At 46.7% G+C, this 25,504-nt stretch overlaps 1 protein-coding gene across 3 annotated transcripts in view; it reads left to right on the top strand.

The window, feature by feature from the left end:
* The window catches only part of TMEM163 (transmembrane protein 163), a 236,469-nt gene extending 211,221 nt beyond the window's left edge, over positions 1 to 25,248 (top strand). The window contains exons 6-9 of one of the 3 annotated variants that reach the window (XM_053214968.1): positions 14,413 to 14,524; positions 22,123 to 22,173; positions 22,815 to 22,956; positions 24,230 to 25,248. In XM_053214968.1, the coding sequence (XP_053070943.1) occupies positions 14,413 to 14,524; positions 22,123 to 22,173; positions 22,815 to 22,956; positions 24,230 to 24,290 (366 nt within the window). In that variant the 3' untranslated portion in view covers positions 24,291 to 25,248. Of the gene's footprint in view, positions 1 to 14,412; positions 14,525 to 22,122; positions 22,174 to 22,814; positions 22,957 to 24,229 lie in introns of those variants that run through there. The other 2 variants (XM_027055913.2, XR_008295295.1) reach the window with 2 other exon arrangements.
* The last annotated feature ends 256 nt before the right edge of the window (positions 25,249 to 25,504 follow it).

The following is a 25,504-nucleotide window of genomic DNA, read 5'->3' as shown; positions in this document are numbered from 1 at the left end:
ATCTTCCTCTTATCAGTGCACATCAGGTTGTGGTGGCTCTCATCTGCCAGGTCAGCAGGCAGTGTAAGGCAGTGCAGGGTCCCTGTGTTCTCCTAGAGAAGAGCTACCCAAAGTCCAGATCCGGCAGACCAAGTTCTCCTGAGCTGATATGTGATAACTATCACACATCTGACAAAGGTCTTCCCCCAGATCAGGATTTATTGCCTCCCCTAATTGCCTTTGAATCCTAAAACTAATCCTGTGGCTTTCACCACATTCCAACCTGGGCTTAGAGAATTAGAAGGGGTTTGGTAGTGTCAGGCTGCCCCAGGAGAGGTGGAGCATGGCTGGGAACACCGAACTCTGCTACTATTTCTCTGATGTCTTTGGGGGGAATCATCTGCTCTTTCCTAGCCTCAGTTTTCCCATCTGCAGCCCAGATCAGATGGTCTTTAAGTCCTCTTCCAGCTTTAATGCTCTTTCATTTTAAAAGTATGTTATACCGTGTGCTCTCCCTTGTCGGGTGGTGGTCCAGATTTGGGGGGTTGGCTGTGGTGATGCTGGGGCGTGTCTCAATGACTCAGTCTCTTAGATAAGACGGGATTAGTCTTGGTGTAGACTAATGAGTGGGGTGGAAAGCTTTTTGTATCACTGAAGTCTGTCAGATTCTTGGAATTCATCCTGAAGAGATTTATTCCATTGAGTTAAAGCATTGCTTTTCACATTTGGACATCAAGGAAGTAGGAAAATTACAGAGGCATTACTAGCTCTTGGAAAAACTATCTATTTATTTATTCTAATAGGCCGATGGACTATTGGCCTTTGTCACATGTGGTCTGAAAGACAGAGTCTGTGTTGAAAGCAGGCTAAGGTAGCTTCTGCTAAGCTGTCCTGAAGTTTGGGTTGGGAGATCATGGGCAAGAGGAGCTCAGCAACCGTGGTGATGGGCATGGGGAGTGTTCTTGCCATCAAGCCTCTATGTCCCACAGTCCTGGCTGGCAGGGAACAGAGGGATATGTTCAGGTCCATCCCATGTCTGTCTGATATCTTGGAGTGTGAGTGTGAGGGTCAGGCCTCCCAGAATTTCAGCCTTGTTCTCACCGACATCCTGCTTCCCTCCAACAGTCCAGGTAAACAGCTGGTGCTCAAGAACACTCCCTGGGTGGTACATCTTCCCACTCCAAGGTACATCCCAGCATCCTGTTTGACCATTAGAGAAGCAGTCAGCCTAGCCTCTTTATGCATCCCCTCCACCCCCAAAATGCCTTTCCTAAGTTAGGTTTTTAACACCACGCTCTTGGCTTTCCCTGAGGGTTGAGATGCAGTGGCTATGTGGATAAACATTTCTGTGTCTTCCATAAAATAGCTTGTAAAAGACTGCTGATTATGATTTTGACATCCCTCTGTATACTACAGTATGTTTTTAAGAATTTTTAATTGAATGGGAGTGCCTGGGTGGCTCAGTCGGTTAAGCACCCGACTTCAGTTCAGGTCATGATCTCACGGTCCGTGAGTTCTAGCCCCATGTTGGGCTCTGTGCTGTCAGTTCCAAGCCTGGAGCCTGCTTCAGATTCTGCATCTCCCTCTCTCTCTGCTGCTCTGCCCTGCTCCCCTCCCCTGCTCACGCTCTGTCTCTCTCTATCAAAAAATGAATAAACGTTAAAAAAAAATTTAAATTTTTAATTGAAGTGTACTCCGTATATAATAATTTCAGGTGTACAAAATAGTGATTCAACAATTAAATATATTACAAATACTCATCACAGTAAGTGTAGTTACCATCTGTCACCATACAAAATTATTACGATATTAGTGACTATATTCCATATGCTGATCTTTTCATTCTTATGACTTATTTATTTTATAACTGGAAGTTTGTACCTCTTAATCCCCTTTACCTATTTGGCCCATTTCTCCCCATCCCTCTCCCAGCTGGCAGCCACCAATTTGTTTTCTGTATTTATGAATTGGTTTCTTTTTGTTATTGTTGGTTTGATCATTTATTTTGTAGATTTCACATGTAAGTGAAATCATATAGTACTTGTATTTCTTTGCCTTATTTCACTTAACATAATGCCCCCCTCTACGTTCATATGTATTGTTGCAAATGGAACAATTTCATTATTTTTTATGGTTGAGTAATATTCCATTATAGTCCAGTATATATACCACCTTCTTTGGCCACCCGTCTGTTGATGGACATTTGTGTTGCTTCCATACCTTGGCTATTGTAAATCGTGCTGAAATAAACATGGGGAGCATGTCTCTTTTTAAGTTAGTGTTTTTGTTTTCTTTGGGTAAATGCCCAGTAGTAGAAGTACTCGATCATATGGTAGTTCTATTTTTCATCTGGGGTGGGGGGGAACTTCTGTACTATTTTCCATGGTGGCTGCACCAGTTTACATTCCCACCAACAGTGCATGAGGATTCTTTTTCTTTACATCCTCACCAGCATTTACTTTCTTGTGGTTTTGATACTAGTCATTCTGATTGGTCTGGGGTCATATCACAAAAAGTTTTTCTTACATTGGAGTAGATACTGAGGTAGATGAGAAAGGATCTCTCCTCTTAGTGAGCTTGTAGGAGGGAGAGACTGTCGGAAGTAAGTGCAAGGCCGTGTCACGGAACCCATGTGAACCTGGTCCAGAGGGAGGGGCGTGGAGTACAAGTGTTAGTTCTTAGAATGTGAGTTGTCAGGAAACACTTACTAGAGGAGGAAACACTTGAGATAAGTCTATAAAAAGGAGTGTTGACTCATTCAGACAGTGCAAATACATCATTCGGAAATTCATGAGACTGGAAGTCAGACCCTTTGGGCCCATGTTCTACTACTGACCTCTCTAAGCCTCTGATTTAATCTTCATAATGACTGTGCTTTGATCTCTGTCTTTAGACTCACATTATGATAATGAACATTATGTACATTATGATAATCTTCATAAGCTAAATTATGTAAATATTAGTAAGGATCACCTAAAAGGATCCCTGAGATAAATTGCTTTTTAATTTTTTTAATGTTTAAAATTTGTCTAAAGTTTATTTATTTATTTTGAGAGAGACATGGCATGAGCACAGGAGGAGCAGAGAGAAAGAGGGGGAGAGAGAATCCCAAGCAGGCTCCACATTGTCAGTGCAGATCCTAATGCAGGGCTTGAACTCATGAAACCGTGAGATTATGACCCGAGCCGAAATCAAGTCAGATGATCAAGAGACTGAGCCACCCAGATGCCCTGATGAATTGCTTTTTAAAAAAATATAGTTGTATTGAAATATAATGTACATACAGTAAAATTCACCCATAGGATTTGATGGGTTTTGATGCATATAAGTCACAGAACTACCAACACCATGAAAATATAGAATATTTTTGTCATTCCAAAAGTTCCATTATGCATTTCTAAGGTTATTAATTACCCCCCTCCTTAACCATTGAACTGCTTTCTGTCAGCATAGTTTTCCTTTTCTAGAATGTGATAGAAGTGAAATAATAAATTTAGTCCCTCATGCCTGCTTTCTTTCACTTAGCATAATGCTTTTGCAGTGCAGCCATGTTCTTGCTGAATGTGTTAGTTCATTTTCACTGCTGACTAGTATGCCATTGTAGGCACACATCCCAGTTTATCCATTCACCAGTTGTTGGACATCTGAGTTGCTTTCAGTTTTTTGACACTACGAAAATAGTAGCTTAGGACACTGGTGTATAGGCTTTTGTGTGGACATAAGTTTTTGTTTCTCTTGGTAAATACCAATGAATTTCTGAGTCCTATGGTAAGTCTCCATTTATAAGGAATGGCCAGTCTGTTTATACAAAGTGATATATATTCTTACCAGCAGCATATGAGAATTCTATTCACCCCACATCTTCACCATTGAGGGTATTACCTCTTTTTAATTTTACTGCTTCTAATGCGTGTGTATGTAGTCATATCTCAATGGTTTCAATTTACATTTCCGTGTTGACTGATGATCTTGGCTATCTTTTCATGTGCTTATTGGCTAATCATATATCTTGTTTGGTGTAATGTTTATCCATATCTTTTGCTCATTTAAGAAAAAACTGAGTCATCTGTTTTCTTAGGGAGTTGTAGAAATTCTTAATATATTCTGGATACAAGTCCTTTAACAAATATGTTTGCAAATATTTTTTCCTTCATTTTCTCAATAGTGTCTTTCAAGCAGCAAAAGTTGTTAATATTTTTGGTTAGGTAAAAATATCTCAGTGTAGATTTGGTTTTGTTGCTTTTAGGAGTAAGTTTATCTTTCATAGGTTTAAAATTAATTGTTGTTTCTAATTGTCCTTTGCCCACTTTTCTGTTAGTTTTTTGGGCTTTTTTTTTTTAGAGATTTCTAAGAACTGTTTATATATTAGGGAGGTTAACCCTTTGTGATAATATTTTTTTCCTACTGTGTATTTGTATATAACATATCCCCTGCATATGTTTTACTTTTTGTGTAGTAAAGTATATCAATTTTTTGTGGCTTTGAGATGGTTATAAAAGGCTTGCAGCATGACAAGGTCATAAAGAGGCTTGCCAGCATGGACATAATCCAGGTATCATTTACCTTTAATATATTTTTGTCCATGGCTTCTGAGTGAGTAGCTATTTTTTTTTAACCTTTTTGCCCTGATCTTCTATTAATTAAATAAAGATTCAGCTGTGAGAAACCATGGGGCCCACTGCCTTTAACAGTGAAAACTGAATACCTAACCAGGAGAAGGCTATCACCCTGTTTAACAGAGTCCACAGTTCAGTAAAACATGAGAGAGATTGACGAGACCATAGAGGAGACACTCTGGTACATGTTACAGCTGGGAACAAATCCAGGTCCCGCCATTAGCTGAGTGACCCTGAGCAAGTCATTTAGCCTCTGTGCATCTGTTTCTCCACGTCAGATTCCCACGTGGCTGGGCTATGAGAATTAAATGCGACATGACTGGTATGGCTATGCTTTGAAAGAAGTCAGTGGCGGCACATACCTGTGCGGGTTGCAGTTTCTCATCATTAGCCATATCTGCTCTGGCTTCCTGACCTTTGGGAAGGGATCCTCTCAGAAACTCCTTTTTATATACATTCAGGACTTTCTCAGTCAGCGTGGGAGATGCTGTAACAAAATACCATAGATTTGGGGGCTTGAACAACAGGAATTTATTTCTCATGATTCCGGAGTCTGGAACTCCAAGGTCAAGGTGCCAACAGGAGCAGAGTTTGGTGAGGGATCTCTCCTTAGATGACAAACAGCTTGCCTTCTCACAAGGGGCTCACCTGGCCCTTCCTCAGTGCATGCAGGTAGAGCAAGAGAGATGTCCTCCTCTTTTTAGAAGGGGACAGATCCCATCATGAGGGCCTCATTTTCATGGCCTCATCTAACTCTAATTACCTCCCAAAGGCCTCATCTCACAACCATTGCATTGGGGTTAGGGGCTCAACATACACATTTTGGGGGAACACAGACAGTCCATAACAGGGACTGATGTGTCAAGCAAGCTGATGACTACTTCTCTGTGACATTATGTGGAGAGAGGAGAGCCAGGTGGGCTTGGGTGGGGAAATTACAGAGGATTTCTAGGATGTTGAAAGCTGGTTTTGGGAAAGGGAGTTTGGCAGGTCTATGCTAGCCTAGGTCCTAGGGTTTACTTTTTTCTGAGGCAGATCAGTGCAGCAGTGGTGAACAAAACCTCCTAGTTCTGGAGGAGGCTTTGAGATGGCCACAATCTGTGTTCTCCCAGACTTTAGGAAAGCGGTTTTTCCTTCAGAGCTGATCCTGGAAGCAGAGGGTGGTTGGTAGAAATAATCCACGGGCAGGAAAAGCCTGAGTTTTACATATTGGCTTCTCCGCATTTAAATATAGCATTTACTCTGTGACAGCATTAGTTTGCAGTCTCCTTGGAAGCTTCCCGGGTGTAATCTGAAACCGTCCCCCATAAGTGGAGGGCAGAGACAAACCAAAGAGAGACAGCCCACTCCAGATAGGTAGGTGGCAGGTGTGATAAGCAAGGGGACTTAAAAGGCTTGTCTTGGGCAGCTGCAAGACGAGTAATTTCTGCTTGCCAGAATCTTAAAAGTTTATATAGAGGTTATAACTGCATTCAGTCACATACGTTGTCCAGACAGCCTCAACACCTCATTTCTGTCTCAAGGCTGTATCCCTGGAGCACCTTTTAGGAATGGGAGGGTGGGGTGGCGGAGACAAGTGGAACTCACATTCCAAGGACAGAGGAGGGGGTGGGGAACCTCCAAGTGTTCAGGTCCAGTTTACAGGCCAGTTTACAGGTGGTCATGTGTTCTTGATGACCTCCTCCAACATTTCAGCCCTCATGACCGGCTTTTACAATCTTACATGCCCCTGTTCCACCGTTCTCTCTGATTGGTCAAGCAAGGGGGCTCATTGGCTTGGAAGTGGCTCATTTGGCAGCTCTTTGGCAGATGCCACAGCAACCATGCAGGCATGTGCAAGAGAAAAAACAAGTAAGACAGTGATTCCCATAATCAGGTGACAGCTTTTTCCACCAAGAGCCCCATGATTCAAACAATTTAGTAAGTCCCCTAGGCTGGGGATCACATCACTCGGTATTCACTTGTACCATCATGTGATTTAATAAAGATGACACACTAGCAGACTCATCAGATACGAACAGAGAACCTTCTGTTCAGATAATCGTGCAGTAATAATGTCCAAGGCTATCCAATTTTGGAGGATAGCTTTCTCATTACCGACATTTCAATAAGGACAGGACTTTTGGCTATCATTTAAGGATTGCTGGGTGGCTATAACTTATCCCCAGGCCAGTAGAAGGAACAAAGATGGCAGTCAAATGATTGTACCAGTGGGAAAGAAAAAAATGCCCACCTAGCTTTGAGGATGGGGAGGTTGGCAGCTTTAGAAACTTGACCTGGTGGTGTATGCCCTATGTGTTTGCTGGGGGACGCAGCACTGTCAGGTATGAGGATGATGGATTGGGGGCGAGATGTGACACACCAGACCCCCATCTTTGCCCCTCTTTCAGTGGTGCATGCATCAGGGCAACAGGATCTCGGTGGAGATTAATTCCACCTTACCCCAGGGTTTGAAGTAACTCACCCGCCTTGGCAGACATCCCACTGCAAATTCCAGTAGGTAACTCCTTTTCCCTGACGTGAGAGGGCTTGGTGTTCTCTTGGTGTTGATCCACAGTGAGAGTCAGGGCAGTGGCTCTTTACGGCAGCTTCCATACCTTTATGGTATTGGGGGCCTCGGCAGGGGTCCCTGGTCTGGCATATGGCGTTACAGACCCTCCTGATTGCTCATTTAAATGTATTAAGACCTGAGACAGTACTTTAGTCCACCCGGTTGTGGTGGTTTTACTTGTTAGTAATTTAGTCTGCTGCTTTAATACTCTATTTTCCTTTATACCAACCCTGCTACTTATGGGTTATAGGGGAGGTGGAACCTGCATTCAGTGTCATGTTCTTTTGCCTGGTCTTGCTTGTTATGACGTTTGAAATGTGACCCCTCCTGATCACTGTCTGTTCAACAAGGGTGTCCATACATGGTACTTAGCTTTTGAAATCTGATTTGCACAGTGACATGGGAAAGCTTAGGGCAGGTTCAGTGTCTGCCCAAACCAGGGCATATTTAGAACCCTCACTCAGAGGGAGGGGACCCGTTTAATCAATTTGCCACCCTCACCGGTTGAGAGCTGTGGTAGTTGGCCTTGGACTCCTTTGGCAGTTGCCTTGGGTGTTTAGAATACACATAACACGCTGTTACAGCAATATCCAAGTCACTGTGTTTCAAGTGTCGTTTGGCATCCTTGGCAATATGCCATCTCATGACATTGTGTTGGCCACTCTCTATGTACCAGTGTTCTTTTGGTATCTATTGAAGGGTCCATTTTTGGGGCTCGTTCTGGGATAGGGCATCAGCTTCTTTTTTTTTTTTTTATTTTTTAGGGCATCAGCTTCTTGATTGTCAGAGGTATCCAATGCCTTATTAGCCAGGATGTAGAAAATAGCAAGGACTGCCTTAGGCTCTTGCAGGCAGACCTAATGCCCCTCCATACATACTGATCCCACAAGGGTCTACTTATGATTCATCCATCCCTTGGTTTCTCACTGTCTAAGCCATAGGTTAATTTCTTTAGGACAGCCCAACTGTCAGTGCCAAGGGTTAATAGCTAGGTTTCACGGATAGCTCTGGGCAGCCAAGTGGCTGTTGCAGTTGATTCCTTCTGGAGAGGCTCCATCTGGAGGAATGCTATACACAGTGCTAGGAGCAATTGCTCTGTGGGGGTATATCAGGGATTGTCCCCTTCCAGATCTGGGACCCAAAATCCTAGGGGCACTTTCTCCTTTGTTGTCTCTGCCACATGTTGTGGTATGACTCATACCTTCTGGAGTCATAGACACATCTTAGTCAAATGGTAGCTCTCGATGGGAGATGCCCAGAGCTTTCATCTGTGTCATTAATATTCTTGCCTTCTCAAACATGACTTGCTGCTCTCATCTCCAGTCCCATATGTGCCCTTTCTTTACCAGGTGGCATGAGAGAGAGGGGCACTGTGCCAGGTGGGGAATATAAATCATCTAAAAACTCCAGATCCCTACCAAGGCTTGTATCTCTTTCACACTCCTAGGGGATGAACAGGCTGGTGTCTTATCAGTCACAGCTTCTGAGACAATGAGAATCTTACTTGACCAAACAACTCCTTGAACCTTATTGCGGCACCTTGGCCTTGAGTTTTCTGTGGGTTCACTGCCCATTTTCCCCCTTGCAGATACTCCAGTGAAGCCTGCACAGTGCCTGCAGCAAAGGCAGTCTTCACATGTTAACGTTAGATCATCAGTGTTATGGGCCTGTTTTACCGATAGGGGGAAAGGAGACACAGGGACAGGTCTTAAGTTACCATCCCATGACATATTGTGGGGCTATGCAGGTAGCCTTGGGGGAGTACTTGAAAAGTTCATTATTGTCCCTTCCACATGAGGGAAAATGTTTCTTAGTTATCGGAAACCGTTATTAGTCAGAATCTTTTCCATGAATCTCCTTGATGATGAAGTACTTTTGAAGGAACACTTTTTGTCAAAGCATCAGAATAAAATCTGAAAATGACAAAAGACTTCAAAATGTCCAAGGTTAAAGATTTGAAGAGAATTCATTAAAACATAATTAAGAGAATGTGGTTATTTTTATGACATACATTTTGAAATTATGACTGACAGTGTTTTACCAGGACATACCAGATTTTTAGAAATTTCAAACAAATATGCCTAAAGGAAGTTTAGCAGCATTCATATTTGACGATGCTTCCCAAGAAATTTAACATACCAAATAAGCCTAATTAGTTCAACATCTTCCTTTCATAAGGAGAACATACATTTTTTTTTAATAAAATTTATTGTCAAATTGGTTTCCATACAACACCCAGTGCTCATCCAAACAGGTGCCCTCCTCAATGCCCATCACCCACTTTCCCCTCCCCGTTTCCCCCCATCAACCCTCAGTTTGTTCTCAGTATTTAAGAGTCTCTTAAGGTTTGCCTCCCTCCCTCCCCTCCCCTCCTGGTCTTCTGTGGAGTTTCTCAGGATTTACATAGGTGTGAAAACATGGTGTCTGTCTTTCTCTGCTGACTTATTTCACTTAGCATAACACTCTCCAGTTCCATCCACGTTGCTACAAATGGCCAGATTTCATTCAAGAACATGTATCTTTTGAAATATTCTGGGGACCCTCTGGAATATTCCAAAGTTTTTTCATAGTTAAGATTTCATTGAGAATTTGATTTTGGGGAAGCTTGTAAAAAATACCCAAAGGTTTAAAAACACTTGATTAAATAGGATCACAGGTCACGGTGAAATAATATTTAGTTATCTATTTAACCAAAGTGACAAAGACTTCAAAGGCAAATACAGAAAGTTACACAGTTGTAAAAAACACACTCCCTTTTTGTCAGAAACGCAGTTTTGTTAAGTAATCAAAGACATGATAGAGATAACATGAAGCACAGGAAATTATTTTGACAAAACAATCTTTTTTTTTTTCCCTGGATAGATTACTTAAAAGGTAAATAAAAACTTCATAATCTCATCAAAAGAAGACCAATAGTGCAAGAAAACTGTCCTTTTAGCAGATGAAAGAAAACTATGTTTTAGTTTTATGTTATTTAGTTCTATGTTATTTAGTTCATGTTTGTTATTAAAGCTTATTTTTCTTGAAGCTAGTTAAATAGGGCTCCTTTACAGAATAATTTTGTCAGTACCCTCTGGAGGTATAAAAACAACACACACACATAACATAGATCCATAGACATACATAAACATACAGATATAAATAGAGACCCCATCACTTTCATTCTGAAACCTGATGGAGGCTGATGACTAGATTTGGGACAAAGAAATTCCTCTAGCAGTCTGTACTTAAAAATCCTCTTTCCCCCTTTTCCTCCTCAGTTTCTGTGAGGATTCTTGTGGTTATCTCCTGGGGTGCTTACATTTCAAAGGCAAGATAAGATTTACAACTTAAAGGGACTGAGAAGGAATGCACGTTTTCTCCTAGGAGTGTTTTAATTGCCATTTAAAATTTTCCTTTCTATTAAAGGTTGATGGCATGGGGCTCTTTGGTCTGTTTCCTCACCAGTTACCACCACATCCTCCTCTTCATTCTCCTCACTTTACCAGAGATTCCACCACTTAGCATCCTAACAAGGCTTTGTCACAAGAGCCTAGATCTTCACCCAAGGTCCTTGCACCCTCCTAGCTTTGCCAAAGGGCATACTAAGGTCTCCGGCTGTTTATCCTGCTCTCCCACCTTGTTGGCCAGCCCTGAAGCCAGCAGAATGTCGGACCACTGCATGTCCTTCTCTAACCTCAGCTGTTCCTTCAACTCCAACCTGAACTCCAGCCTCTAGTTGGCCATCAGTGTCCAGCCGAACTGCCCACAGTTGAGGCCAGCACACTGTGGCACCATTTGTTTCTCTTTGCTCGGTGTCCTTTGTGCGGTTCCTCAGATGAGTGCATTGAAACAACTGGTATTTCTGGGCCACCTCCGCTCTCACATAGTGGTCCACAAGCATCTAATATATGGGCCATCTCTCCCCACATAGAAGTTGATGGCCAATTTAGGATTTACCCTGCAGATGCCTCATTCCTGGCTGGCTCACCAGCTGTTAGTTCACAAACTCCTCAGGGCTTCCCAGGTGTAATCTGAAACTGGCCCCCATGCATTGAGGGCAGGGAGAGATAGAAGAAAGAGGAAGACCACTTCAGATTGGTAGGTGGCAGGTTTTATTAGCAAGTGAACTTACATATGAGGCTTGTCTTGGGTGGCCACAAGATAAGCAGATTTCCATAAACCTGTACACCAGATCTCAAACGTTTATATATAGAGGTTTTAACTGGGTTCAGACACATACCCCATCCAGACAGCCCCAACACCACATTTCTGTTTCAAGGCTGTATCCTTGGGACAGCTTCTGGCAGTGGGGAAGGCAAGTGGAACTCACATTCTAAGGACAGAGTGGGGGGTGGGGAGCTTCCAGTTGCCTGGTCCAGCTTGCAGGTCACCTGGCAGTACGTCTTCTTGATGACCTTCTTCAGCAGCCAGGCACTGTTTTAAACACTTTGAAGCATCCTTCTGAAGTAGTATTTCGGGTTCAATCAGAGAACTGGAACCACTCTAAATAGTACAGAATAGGGTTTTATTGCAGGGATGAGACTTTGCAGGGTGGTTGGGGGCTGCAGAAAAAGCATCTGTCAGGCTGTTGTCCTTGAAGTCAGCAGGGCTGCCTGGAAGGAAGGAAATGTGGGCGCAGAGCAAAGCAGAGCAAGGACAACTGGTACTGGAAGATGGACTGGAACTGCATTTGACCCCTACTGGCCTAGCCTCAGAGACACGGGTGATCTGTAGCAGAAGCTTTGACAAGCCACTGTGGGTCCCACTAATAGTTTTTCTTCTATTTATTTACATTTCATTGTGCATACTTTTTTTCTGGGTAACAAGTTCCCTACGTTTCTTTTACAGCAATGCTTAGCATAGTTTGGGGCTCATCATTAGCACTTAGTGTGGCTGTTTGGTGGAATCATTTAGTGTATGGATAATGTGCTTGGGCCCTTTAACACCAATTGCTACCTTTTATTGCACATTATCTGCTACCCCATGGAAGAGAAAATTGAGATTTGAGAGTTCGGGCTTGTTTCCCCAGTAAGCAGTAGAGTCCAGATTTGAGCAAAGGTCTGCTGGTGCATCACTGCCCTTCAGCCAAGCCCCTGTTCAGCAGTGAGCCCCCTGGGCTTAGCAGACCCAGGAGAGGACTGCCAAAGCCATAGTGGCTCTTCTAAAGATGCACCTGGGGGGAGCACCCCAGGTCTTTGGGACTCAGATGGGGTGAATGCAGACTTTCTCTCCTTCTGGGAATTTAGAGGTGAGGGCTTTGTCAACAGAGAGATTGAATGGAATCAGAAAGGCTTCAGGTATGAGGAGAACAAAGTGAGAATTCAGCCTCTGAATTTGGGGTCTCAGTGTGCTTGACTGTGTCATTCTCCCAACTTAGGCTTTCTGAAGCCTGTCAGCAGCTGGGTCTACGTTGATATGTGATTCCTTAATCACAGTTGCATTATGTCCTGTGGGTGCCAACACCCATGATTAGAATGAGTCCCTGCACAAAGGGTGATGGGATTTGGAGATCCTTGCCCCACCCTTATCCTCATCCCCTGTTGACCCTGCTTTGTCACCTCATCCACAGGAGGGACTTGGGATCTGCCAAGAGGCCAAGTTTGATAATTTGAGGAGGTAAAATAATAATAATTCAGTGAGGTGATTATTTTAAAGAAACTTAAAATTTGAAATAACTTTAGATATATAGAAGAGTCACAAAGATATTACAGAGAGTTCCTGTATACCCTTCATCCAGCCTCCCTAGAGGTTAATATCTCACATGGATTACTAGGGCACATTTGCCCAAACTATGAGATTACCGAAACTGTTAACAAAATTCCAGGCTCCATTCCATTTTCCCCAGCTTTTCCACTTAATATCCTTTTTCTTTTCAGGGATCCCATCCAGGATACCATGTTGGATTTAGTCTTCCTTCTCTCCCTAGTCTCCAATTAGTTTCTCTCGGTTGTTCTTTGTCTTTCAAGACCTTGACATGTGTGAAGAGTAGTTGTCAGGCATTTTGTAGACTGTCCCTCAGTTTGTTTGGTGTTTTTCAAGATTCAGCTGAGGTTATGGATTTTTGGGTAGAACACTAAGACGTGTTCTCATCATGTCACATCAGGAAGCACATGGTATTGGCATAACTTATTAATGGGTTTATTAATGCCAGGCTTCTCCACTGAAAGGTTACTGTTTTCCCCTTTTCATGCCCTATTTGTTAGATACCCATCATGAGCCCAGCCCACACTCAGGGAGGAGGGAATTAAGCTGCACCTCCCAGAAGTATTCGCAAAGGATCTGGGCACCTAAGTTAAAATCAACCACTGTCGATTAGTATTGTGGGGGAGATGCTTTCATGCCTTGCAGATATCATGTTTCCAGGGAGGTGACTTTTCAAATGACTTTATTTAGTTTCAAAACTGGGAAAACAGGCTGTCTTCCTTCTTCCCAGCTTTTTGTTGCTAGGTTAGTGAATTTAGATAATAAGATGCTTAAGGAATCCTATTTCTTTGTGTATGTGTAATGCTTTATCACATTTCTGCTGGAAGTTGCATTTTAATATTGGAGAGAGTCTGGAGGCTGAGTCTCATGGCAGTGACGCATGGGAGCTCCAGGCTGAGGAGCTCAGTGGACCGTAATGTCATGAGATAGTGGTGCCTGCCTTTGTGTGTGTGACTCATTCATTTGCTTGCAAAGCGAAGGTAAAAACTTATAGGAAGTGCTAAGATAACGTCAATAGTAGACTATATTTTTAGATGCCTTTTCCCCACCTTGACGGCTATATTTGAACTTCTAATTGCATTGTGTGAATTTAAGGCTAAAACATGGTTCTAGGTAGCTTCAGCCATAATTGACCCTGTGGTAAATTCAGTCGGCTCTGTGTTGAAGTGTTCTTAGTCCAGTGGTGTACTTACATGTTTCCTTATTCTCCAGCTGCTTTTTGAATTATTTGTGAAAAACCCCACATAGCACATGCTGATTTTAGCATTTTGACCAATTCTTTTATTGATCAGTGATTGCCAAACACTTTGGCAGAATAGCATGAAGGGGAATATCCTGAAGGAAAAGAAATACTTAATGTCTAAGGAAATATAAATCTGGATTGTTTTTGATCATCTTTTCCAATTCCCAGTGACACAGGTAACTGAGGTATGAGAATAAGCAACATACTCCCACCTGGTGGCAGCATACTCACCTGATTATTTGTTCTGGGAACAAAGCTGATCTTTAAGGCAAGTGGTTTGCAGATAATCTGCTCTAGCAGGAGGTGAACTGTTGAAATCTGGAACTTTTCTCTTCTAGGATGACTTCCTATTCAGCGTCTCCATTTTAAGTGGGATCCTTTGCAGCATCTTGGCTGTGTTGAAGTTTATGCTGGGGAAGGTTCTGACCAGCAGAGCACTCATAACAGATGGTGAGTAAGGCCAGTGTGCCTGATTTTTGGGGGCTGAGCTCCCAGTGAGGGAAGATACTATTCAGTTGCTTGTCCTGTACAAGAGCTCAACAATTTGGAATCTATTCCTCACCATCCTCCCCTCCCCAGGCTGTTTAATGACTCTCAGAGTTCCTATATTAGGGCAGATATCTGGTACCCTGGGAATTTAATAAACTTCATGAGTCACCTCCACTCGGACCTCTTAACAGGGTAGATTGGGGCTTCCCAGTCTGTGGTGTTTGTTAAAAATACAGATTCCAGAGCCAGACCCCAGGAAGTCATAATTACACCAGCGCCCCAGCCCGTTCGATGCACACTGAGATTTGGTGCTGCCTCCATGGCCAGTCCAAGGGGCCAGGATCCCACGTCACACCAGGGAAGATGGACCTTGTTGTGTCTAGCGCTCCTACATGACATTTTGACCACCAGCTTTCCAGTCTTCCTCAAGTGCCACTTCCTGCAGGGCCTGGTGTTTGCTTCTGGACTTGGAACGTGCCACCTTTCTCCTGGGCTGCAGAGGCCGTTTGCCCATATGAAACCCAAGCTTTTTAAGCAGTAAAAGCGGTTTAAAATAGCAGAAGGATCAGCGACTGGCACTAAGCCCTCCTCTTTGCTGTTCTGTGTTCAGCAATGTGAGGGACGCTGTGTGTGCAACCCAGGTGGCCCAACCTGGCGTCTCAAGCTCCCAGGTGAATCCCAGGGCAGGCTGGGGGCGGGCAGGTTTCGGCCCACATCAGGCCCTGTGTTTGCTGCTGTTAGAACATGATGCTGCAGTAGCAAGGGACCACCTGGGTTTTACAGAGTTCTTTTGTGCCTGGTACTGTGCTAAGTGCCACGTTAGCTGTGGAAACCACCTCCTAACACAGGATCAGAATCACCTCTTTCAGGTTTCTGTCCCATTGTTGTGAAGGGTCCTGGCTCCCAGAAGTGGAGTTGAAAATTAGATAACCTCTCTGAGATACATGGATTGCTTTCTCCCAGAGCCAGATCTGAAGAACTTGTGGTTCAGTCACATGAGAATGTCTGAGGCCACAGCCTGGACCAGTCTTCTGAGGTCTCTGTCACCCACTGAGACACTGTGGCTTTATAGGCGGTTTGCATTAAGCTGAGCCTAGTATATGGTCCCATAAGACCCTGGCCCATATGGGTGTCCTTCTCTCTCTGGGGGCACACCCAGAATCTGAGCAGGAGTGGTCTTTCTCTGTGATCTTTGTGGTCTGGTGTTTTGTAACCTGAGAAAGAAAATGCCTTGTGTAGACACAGAGTCTTTCTCTACTCCAGGATGAACAGTACAGGGTGTGCTTGGCTGAGAGCTAAAGGCTGTATGGGCATCAGGCAGGGGTTTGGGTGTGGGTTCTCCAGCCACCTTTGAGGTTCCTTTATGTTTCTCTGAGGGACACCACTCTGACAGGGCCCTGTAGGCCCAAACAGGGCAGAGGCCTGACTGGACCTGGCTGGACCCTGGCTTCTCCAGTGGCGGTTCTGTGCCTCCTTCTCTGTGTCTCTTTACCTGGAAAATGAGGGGCAAAGGAGGCAGGTGTGGGGCAGGCTGGGCCGGTCAGCACAGCTTTCCAGGCTCCCAGTGGTACGTCCTCACCTGGGGCTCTTCTTCCAGTCTTGAGCTGGGCCCCTAAGTCACAAAGCCCCCTGGCTTGCAGAGCATCAGCATTTTATCTGTTTACTTGACTGCAGTGGAGAGACAGGCAGTGTTTCCCCAGAAGCCTGAGTGTGGACCCAGCAGTCAGACCCGCCCTCCCATCCCCTCACCATGATCCTGGAGCTTGACTCCTTCTTCTCAGAATAAGGGGCCCTCTGCCTTGAGTGATAGTTTTACTGAAAGTTAGATATTCCAGATACTGAGTTTCTGTTTAGGCTTCATTGTCCTTCTAAACTCCCACCATTTTATAAGGTGTATCAAGAAGACCACAATGATAAGTATGTTGTTTTTTTTTTAAGTTTATTTTTATTTATTTTGCAAGCAAGCAGGGGAAGGGCAGAGAAAGAATCCCAAGCAGACTCTGCACTGTCAGCACAGAGCCCAATGAGGTGCTCGAACTCAGGAACCATGAGACCATAACCTGAGCTGGAAGCAGGAGTCAGATGCTTGACCAACTGAGCCACCCAGGTGCCCCCATAAGTATGTTTTTTAAAATTTTCACTTCTGACTCTTTAATTTTTACACACAAAACCAACTACACACAAGCAGTCTTGCACCAGGGAGGGGTCATGGCAAAGAGAAGTGGACAGTTTGAGTGATAACTGTTCCACCAACAGGTAGAAGTTGGGGGCGGGGCATTCCTGGGCAGAGGGGATGGTATGGGGAGAGAGCCTGGGGTACCTGAAGGGTGCAGGGGGAAGGGGCACAGGGCAGATCCTGCAGGACCTCAGATCCACAGTAGGATTCTAGATGTTTTGTTAAATATTTATCAGAGGAGGTGACATGATGGATGTTTTCTAAAGAGCCCTCTGGCTGTCAGGGTGGAGGACAGAGTGAAGGGAAGGAGATCTGCAGCAGGGAGAAGTCTCTGGGGAGCCAAGGGGGTGGCAGCAGCTGGGGACAGAGGAGGGCAGAGGGCTGGAGGATGGGGGGAATTGAAATGGTGATAGTATTTGTAAAATGGGCTGGGCTCCGAGTTGACTTGTCCATGGGGTTGATGAGAGACACACACAGAAGGACAGAGAGCACTGTTGCAAAGTGCAGAGTGGCCAGTTCCCCATCCCAAGCCTGTTACCCATAAGTGGCCCCTGGGGGGTCCGCGAGCTCTACAGTCCCTTGCTTGGTGGGAGCACCAGCCGACTGTGCAGCAGTAATTACAGCCTCCTGCTAACTGGATCATCTGGGGTCCCAGTTTTGCTCATTCATTGATTAGCAGATCTTAGGGAACTGTGTGTAACTATCTCCTTTCTGTTCTTCCATCCCTTTGGGAGGCAGGGGCAGAGTGGGGTTCAGGAGCCATGCCTATCTTTACTGTCAGGGGCTTTTCCGAGGGGCTGGTTCTGGAGGGCATCCTTTGTGGCTGCCTGGGAGTGCCCCTCCCATGGTCTGGCCAAAGGCTGGGGGCAAGCCCGGAGCTTCTCTCCCAAGAGGGAACTAAGTTCTGGTGCAGGAAGGGTGGGCAGGCCTCCTCTGTCACCTGGAGTGGTGGCCCTTCCCACGTTGGAGCTGTGTGTCAACTGGGTCGGGCTGACTCCACCAGATCCTTTGTTGCTGGGTTGTGTCCTTACAGCCAGAGAGCAGATCTTTAGGAAAAGGGGGACAACAGAGTATGGGCAAATTCTGGAATTTCCCACTCTTGCCACACAGTGCAATAAATCTTATTTGGTTTTCTTGCTTTGAATATTCAGTCAACATGAGATTGTTCCTGTCAGCACTAGGCTGAAGTTGGCTTTGTGTTATTTAAGGGGGCACCTGGGTGGCTCAGTTGGTTAAGTGTCCAACTTCAGCTCAGGTCATGATTTCACGGTTTGTGGGTTCGATCCCTGTATCAGGCTCTGTGCTGACAGCTCAGAGCCTGGAGCCTGCTTCAGAATCTGTGTCTCCCTCTCTCTCAAAATAAACATTAAGGTAGAATGACTTTGTGCAGCAAGTTAATAGTACAAATCAAACAGAGGAAGATTGTGGAAAGGTGCCTGGGGGAGGTTCCGAGCTAGGGGCCAGCAGGGACAGATGGAAACCTGAGTTGGGTCTGGGCCAACTGTCCTCATTCCCTCAAGATCTAGAACACCAAGAGGCTATGATGGCTTTCAAACACATGAAAAACTTTAATTAGAATTTTCTGCATAAAATTAATGTGTTTAATTATGCAGATTCTTACCTAGTCATTAAGGTCAGAGCTTCTTAATATTTTTTTAAAGATAGAGACAGCGAGCAGGGGAGTGGCAGAGGGAGAGGGAGACACAGAACCTAAAGCAGGCTCTGAGCTGTCAGCACAGAGTCCGACGTGGGGCTCAAACTCAAGAACCATGGCCTGAGCTGGTCAGACACTCAACTGACTAAGCCACCCAGCTGCCCCAGAGCCTCTACTTAAAGCCTCTGATGTTATTTTGCATTCTTAATGTGATAATAGCACTTACGCTTCACAACACCTCTGGTTTTAACCAAGGGGTCAGGAACAAGCTGTGAGCCTGGGTGGGGGGACCCAGCAGTGAGTGACCACCGGGCCTTGTGTGCTGCATGCACCTGGCCAGCATTACTGTGAGCTCCGGATTCATGTGAAATGATTGGCTGCAAAGGCTCTCAATTCAGAAGGATGTGGCAGGACAAAGGGGGGACTGTCCCCTAGTCCCTGGTGCTTGTCCCAGTGTTCTTGCGCAGGCTTACGGAGGTGGGGCTGAACTGCGTCAGGCTCCGCCCTAAGCAAAGGTGAGCAGAGCCAAGCAAGTCAGAAGCTGCTCCCAGAAGGTGTGAGGGGAGACTCAGTGAATTCACTAGCTGTGTACTAGCTGCTTGCGTGGGTTGGGCCCCTGCAGAGCAAGGTGACTTGGTGGAGCTGAGCGGACACCTAGTGGCTGACTGGGGGACTCTAACTGTTCTCTGCATCTTCTCTGAGCTCCACCTGCTTCTCTGAGGGCTCCAGGGGCTCACCTGTGCCCCTGATAAAGATGGAGCGGGGAGCAAATGAATCCAGTGTGCCCTGGGGCAGTGGTCAGCTCTTCCCTGTCTCCCCCTTTCTTCTAGCCACCCTGAAACAAAATTCCCCCAACTTTGAGAAAGCACAAGATGTTAACTGCAGCCCAGGTAGCCTGTGTCCTTGTATTAAAAAGGACAGGAAGATTCAAGGGACAGCTGGAGGCAAGAGCGTCAATGCGTGCTTCTCATAATAGGAAGGGGAAATGGGATCTTGATGGATCAGTGGACAGGAAGGAAATTCTGCTTCTCCGGACCTGCTGTTTGCCTACTTCTTGAGGGGTGGAGGCACCACTGAGGATGTGACTGCAGAGGGCAACATCATGGGCTAACCAAAGAGGGAGGGAGGGCCCGGGTGCTCCACATGCCAGGGCCCGGGATGGACTCAGCTGGCACAAAGCTTCCCACTGCCGTGACAAAGGGCTACAGGTGGGCCGTGATGCTTTTAAAACATAGGGTTTAGAAGTGTCTGCTACAGGCGCTGCATGGACAGTGGAGATGGAAAGGATGGTGAGCCCATTTCTTCATGGTCTAGAGGTAGGTGAGCACAGAGAAGCCATAGATAACAACCACACAGGGGCCACACTGACGTGGGGAAGCCAGGAGGCAAAATGGGGTGGGGCCTGCTCTCTCTAGGGCACCTAGAGCTAGCTCTTGGGCTGGCTGGCCATCAGAGGAGACCTCTGGTGAAGGGTGGAGATGCTCACTGTGGGTGGCAGGCAGGGATGGCCTGGCTAGACATGGGAGTGCAGGCAGAGCCCTCCCTAGCTCCAGGCTCCTAGCAAGTCCTGGCCTCTGTGTCCTCATAGTTCCCTGGCCTGGCCTTTGGAGGATGTGGCCCCCGGATGGGAGGAAGGTGGAGGTGTTTGCCTTTTGCAGTCCCCATCACCTTTATTCAGGTGAAATTGAGTTGGCAGCATTCTCCAGGCATGACCCTTGAGCAAGCTTGGAAGGGAGTGGGGAAGCGGAGTCTCCAGGGAGCCTCTGACTATCCCTCTGCCTTGCGGGAACAAAATCTCTGCCTGAGTTCCCAACCTCCCCTCTCAGGTGGGGAGCGGGGGCGTCTCTCCAGCACTCTAACCACAGGCCCTGCCTGGGATGTCTTCCTCTCTCAGGACAGCTGAGTCCAGCTGCTGCTAAGTAGGAGCCCTCTTGGCACAGCCCAGGCCATGTTCCATGCCTTCCTACCCTCCTCTCCTCCATCTATTAACTCATTAATTAATGCAGTAATCACTTCAGCCTCTGTTCTGGGACTTGGAATATATCAAGAGAGAAAACCCCTGTCCTTAAGCTTATGTCTGTAACAAGAAAAACAGTACAAATACCATCTTCGGAAGGGAAGAGCTCTGCAGAAGGATGATAACAGCACAAATGAGAAGGTAGGAGAAGAGGGATGGGTACGGAGGAATCACTTTCAGGCACTGAGAGTTCAGGCTGGGAAGGAGGCAGCATGAGACACCCCAGAAAGAGGGGTACAGGCTGACGGTGATGAGTCTAGAGGCTCTGGGGGATGCCAGGGTTAGCTGATGCAGGTGTTAGTGTGGTTGGAGCACAACGCACTGGGAGGTCCATGTGTGTGATGGGGGAGAGGTGGCTGGGGTTGCTCATGTCAGCCTTGCAGAGTTTGGATGCTATTCAGAATTGGGCAGCTTTTCGACTGGAGGCCTTCAGCTGCTGTGTGGGGAGGAGGGAAGCAGGGAAGATGCTGAAAGGCTATTGCAGGGGTGCAGTCAAGGGGCAGGTGTGCAGGGGTGGTGAGAGGTAGACTTTGGGAGGTAACAGCTGGAAAGAATCACTTGACTGGTCAGACTTGATATTTTGGGTATGAGCGATGTTAAGGATGGGGTCCTAGATTTTTGGACTAGGTGGATGGTGGCACCATATACAGAGAAGGTAGCAAGAGTGCCAGGTGTTTGGGTGCAAAAATTGAGATTTTCGCTTCAACCACATTCAGTTGGAGATGCTTAGGGGTGGGTTTCCAGCTCAGAACAAAGAGAGCATGTGGGGAGGACACAGGCAGAGGAGGGGTTCCCACAACTGCACCGGGGAAAGGGGCGCCCCCAGGGGAGAGGAGAAGGATCCAGCAGCAGGATGGGGAAGGGATGGGTGGAGGGCAGAGAGGAGAGCCAGCCCTGTGAAGCAGAGCACAGGTTATCCCTGGCAGGTGGCAGCCTCGTCACTGATGACCTCGCCACGGTGGAGCCGGAGGAGGAAGGGTGACTGGAGCAGGAGCCGTGGCAGGGAGACAGCTCTTCCAGGAGTTGTGTGAAGGGCAGCAGAGCTGAGGTTGTGGTGGAGGTGGCATGGGATTCAGGAAGGAGTCTGAGAAGGGGGATGTGAGGTTTCTCCCAGGAAGGATGCTTCAGGAGCGGGGACAGAGATGAAGTTGGCCCTATGCAGGGACAGCAGCTGTGGACAGTGGGTGGTGGGTTGGTGTTGGGAAAATGATGTAGTATTGTCTGGACCAACGTGCTCTAAGCAGTCCGTGGTCATGGCAGCAGCAGAGAGCTGGAGTGGGGAGAAGGCAGACTTGAGGGGAGAGAGGGAGGGTCCCATGCAGTGACCATCATTCCTTGCCTGCTAGGTCCAGCTGTTCCCATCACTGGGGAGTGGCCTGCCCAAGTCCACTCCCTGGGTCCTGAGAAAGGGGTTGGATGTAGGCGTTGCTTAGCTCCTCTCTCCCCTGCTCTTTATCTAGAACCTCTCTCCACATGTATGGCCCCCTGTGTATGCACATGAGGTGGTTCAGTCTCGATCTTCGTGCTTGAACCTGATGCCAACGCTTTTGAGTTGAGCAGGTGGAGCTGCCCCAGACACGCAGGGGCGCCTGTTGTGGGGGAGGTGCGTGGGCCTAGAGCTTCTCTCAGGGTTACTGTCAGGCTGAGACAGGTGTGACCCCCGGCGGCCACTCCAAGCTGTTCATTCCCATGTGGCTTTTGAAAATTCACAGGTCAAATGAAGTGGGGATCAAATGAGGCACCATCTGTGAAAGGAGACTCTGGTCAGTATCTGTTAGCGCCAGTTCTGATTGCCATCTCTGCAACCCTGTCACAAATTCTAGACTTTGCATTTCCTTTCTTGGAGAGTGAAAATCCCCAGCTGATGTGAGGCTCTGGAGGGAAAGGACATGGCTTCAGGTAGAGTCCCAGCCCTGCCTTTCTCAATCTGTGTAACCTTCGGTCAACGGGTTGAACCTCACTCTGTTCAGCTTAGCTCTCTTGCTGGTTAAGTGGGATAAAAATCTGACTTGATACGATGCAGAAGATTCCAGGTTGGTCTTTGGTCCAGCAGACATTTGAGCCACCAAGGATTTGAGTGTCTCCTGTGTGCAGATGCTGTCTTGGACCGTACAAGTTCAACAGGGATAGAAGCCCCTGCTCCTCCTGAGGTCTGCATTCTCATGTGTGGGACAGTGACGACAAACGTGTCACATGGGCCTCGGCACCTGGTGGGGCCTGGACACTTGCCAAGGCACCATGTGGGTGTCTGAGGTGGTGGCTGTCACTCTCGAGTGCTTCTGGGCAACGTTCCTTGCAGCACATGCTCCGGGATGTGGAGGCACGCCTGGCCTTGGGTGGTTTCATTGGTGGCTAAGAAAGTTTACTTGGCACTGCTGTCAGCCTCTCTTTGCTGTCTCTCCAGGGTTTAACTCCCTCGTGGGTGGCGTGATGGGCTTCTCCATCCTTCTGAGCGCGGAGGTGTTCAAGCATAACGCGGCCGTCTGGTACCTGGACGGCAGCATAGGTGTCCTCATCGGCCTCACCATTTTTGCCTACGGGGTCAAGTAAGTTCTCCTTTTGTCTTTGCTCTCCCAGTGGCCAGGAGTGCCATATTTTTCACTCCTGACAGTCACCCCTTGCACCTGTGACACTCCTGAGCCTGGGAGAGATTAGGTGACTGGAAAAGCCCCCAGCAGGGGGTCAGAGGTTTTTGTGGATGGCACAGAAAGGAGCCAAGGGCTTTTAGGAGTTAAAGCCTAGGCCACTTGTCAGAGGCTTACTTCTATCTGGTCTTGACAGCTTGCTCCATGGTCTTCCTCTTCACTCTTTGTGCTTGAGGATGTGTGTCCTTCCCTTTCTCTGTAATGACACACTGGGTAAGCACCTCCTGCTGCCTGCTTCTGTGGAATGCTTAGGGGGCAGGGCCCAGCAGCACCACCCGGACAGACCCCACCTAAGGAAACTTTTTACAAAAGGGACTTGTCAGTGCAAAAGGACCACTTGTGAGGATAAACCCACCATAAGTCCTCTCATTGAAGAAATGCTGCCCAGCCATCACTGACTCGGTGTTCACACATCTGGGCTAGAGCCGGGCTTTGAGAGAACGGTTTCTAAAAGGTTGTGTTTCTAATTGTTGACACACTTCCTGGCTCCCGTGAGGATAGCTATAATAAAGATCGGCCATAAGCGTTGGCCAAGATGAGGAGACACTAGAGCATCACCCATTGCTGGTTTCAATGTCAAACAGGAGTTGTTCCTGCAAATGTTCAGCATCGGAGTTCCCACTTCTTGCCGTCTACTCTGGAGCCATGAAAACACGCAGTGACTTACACATCAACCATCACAGCAAAGTTATCGATAGTAGGCACAACCCAAAAGTCTGTGAGTGGATGAGTATGGTAGAGCCGCATGGTATTCCTCAGCCCCAGAAAGAACGAAGTATTGCCCCATGCCAAAACATGGGGGAACCTCAAAGACATGGTGTCAGCAGCCAGTCACGGAAGGCCACGTTATGTGATCACATATGTGATTCCACACATACGAAATGTCCAGAATAGGCCCAAGCGTAAAGACCAAGAGTACATGAGCAGGTTCCAGAGGAGGGGACCACTGGGGCCTGACTGCAGGGGGGATGGGGCTATAGAAATGTTCTGGAATTCGACAGTGGCTAATTAGGGTTTGTGTAATCTATGAATATACCAAAACACACTGAATTGCTTATAAAAAGGTTGAATGTTACTGTATGTGATTTATAGCTTTAAAAAAGCCTTCTGTTTGCTTCCCCAAGTGCTTAAGCTCCAGGGCTGTTGGGGTGACCTGCGTGTTTGCTTTTTGCAGACTCCTCATTGACATGGTGCCGAGGGTGAGGCAGACCCGCCACTACGAGATGTTTGAGTGACAGCGGCCAGCGGGGCCAGAGCGGGCTGCTCGGCATCCGCAGGAAGACAGTCAAGAGGACCAGGTTTCCACGCAGGCAGATGGTGCCAATATTTAACTGAACGTCCAGTTACTTTTTAGGAGGTTTTTGTGTTCCTGGGAACAAGGTCTGCCCAGCTGGTCGGTCCACACTGCTCCCCCTTGCTCCACTGCCCCTGTCAAATATGTTAGGACAACACGCACAGGGGTGAGGACAGGCTTCCCCACCTCCAGTGAGAACTGACCTTTTTTACTTCCTGGAGTAAAAATGTTTTTGTGGGTAGGATACAATCTCTACGTGGCAGAAAGCTCCTCTGTGGTGCTTGAAGCCTGATCTGGATAGCACCTGCCCAGACCCACCTCCACTTCCAGACTCTCGTATCTCCTGGCAGATTTTAAGGGAAGACCGTACCTTCTGTCCCTCACCCCTTCACATACCCAGAACCATCAGTATAGCTCACTTCCTAATTTCTATCAAGGTATTTCATTAGTTTCATACTGTTTTACTAATCCCCAATCTAAACAGAGTTCAAAAGGAGACCATTCTATTTTTAAAAGTACTTAGTGATACACGTATGAGCTTTGCATGGTTGAACTAAGCACATGACCCTTTCTTGTACATTCAGAACCTGAACATACATGTAAAAACAGGATCCATTTTTGAGAGATGTGAAACTACAGTTTATTTGTAATAAATAATTATATAATCTATCCATTTATGCATATATCTATATGCTGTGTTAAGTGGTAATGGTACATTACAGTCTGTTAGAGATGGCTTGCCCCTCTGTAAGGAACAAGATGTTCTCTGTTGATGTAACGTTAGGTATAGATTCTGTAAAAATGTTCCCCCGACACACAACATTCTGTACCTCTGGCACTGCAGCTTGTCCAAGCAACAGTGTCTGACCAATAAAGACCTTTACCTGTTTTGTATGGTACGGGGAGGTTATCTTGGAGCGTCACCGTGTTGGCAAGGTACTCCGGTGTGAAGGATGATGTGGAAGGAGTCACTTGTGCCTGGGGGTGGTGAGTGGGGAGACCCTGAAGGACGGTCCTAATGGGCTCTGCAGACCCTGTGAGGTAGGGTGGTTGCACATGCATGTGGGGGTGCCTGGGACTGCCGGGTTGTGCTTCCCAGCCCTCACCCCTGCCCGCCATGCCCCATCTCCCATGGGGCTGTCTCAGGCCGAATGA

The sequence above is a fragment of the Acinonyx jubatus genome, chromosome C1 (genome assembly GCF_027475565.1).
Source record: "Acinonyx jubatus isolate Ajub_Pintada_27869175 chromosome C1, VMU_Ajub_asm_v1.0, whole genome shotgun sequence".
Classification (NCBI taxonomy): domain Eukaryota; kingdom Metazoa; phylum Chordata; class Mammalia; order Carnivora; family Felidae; genus Acinonyx; species Acinonyx jubatus.
This window is presented reverse-complemented; position numbering and strand designations above follow the sequence as displayed.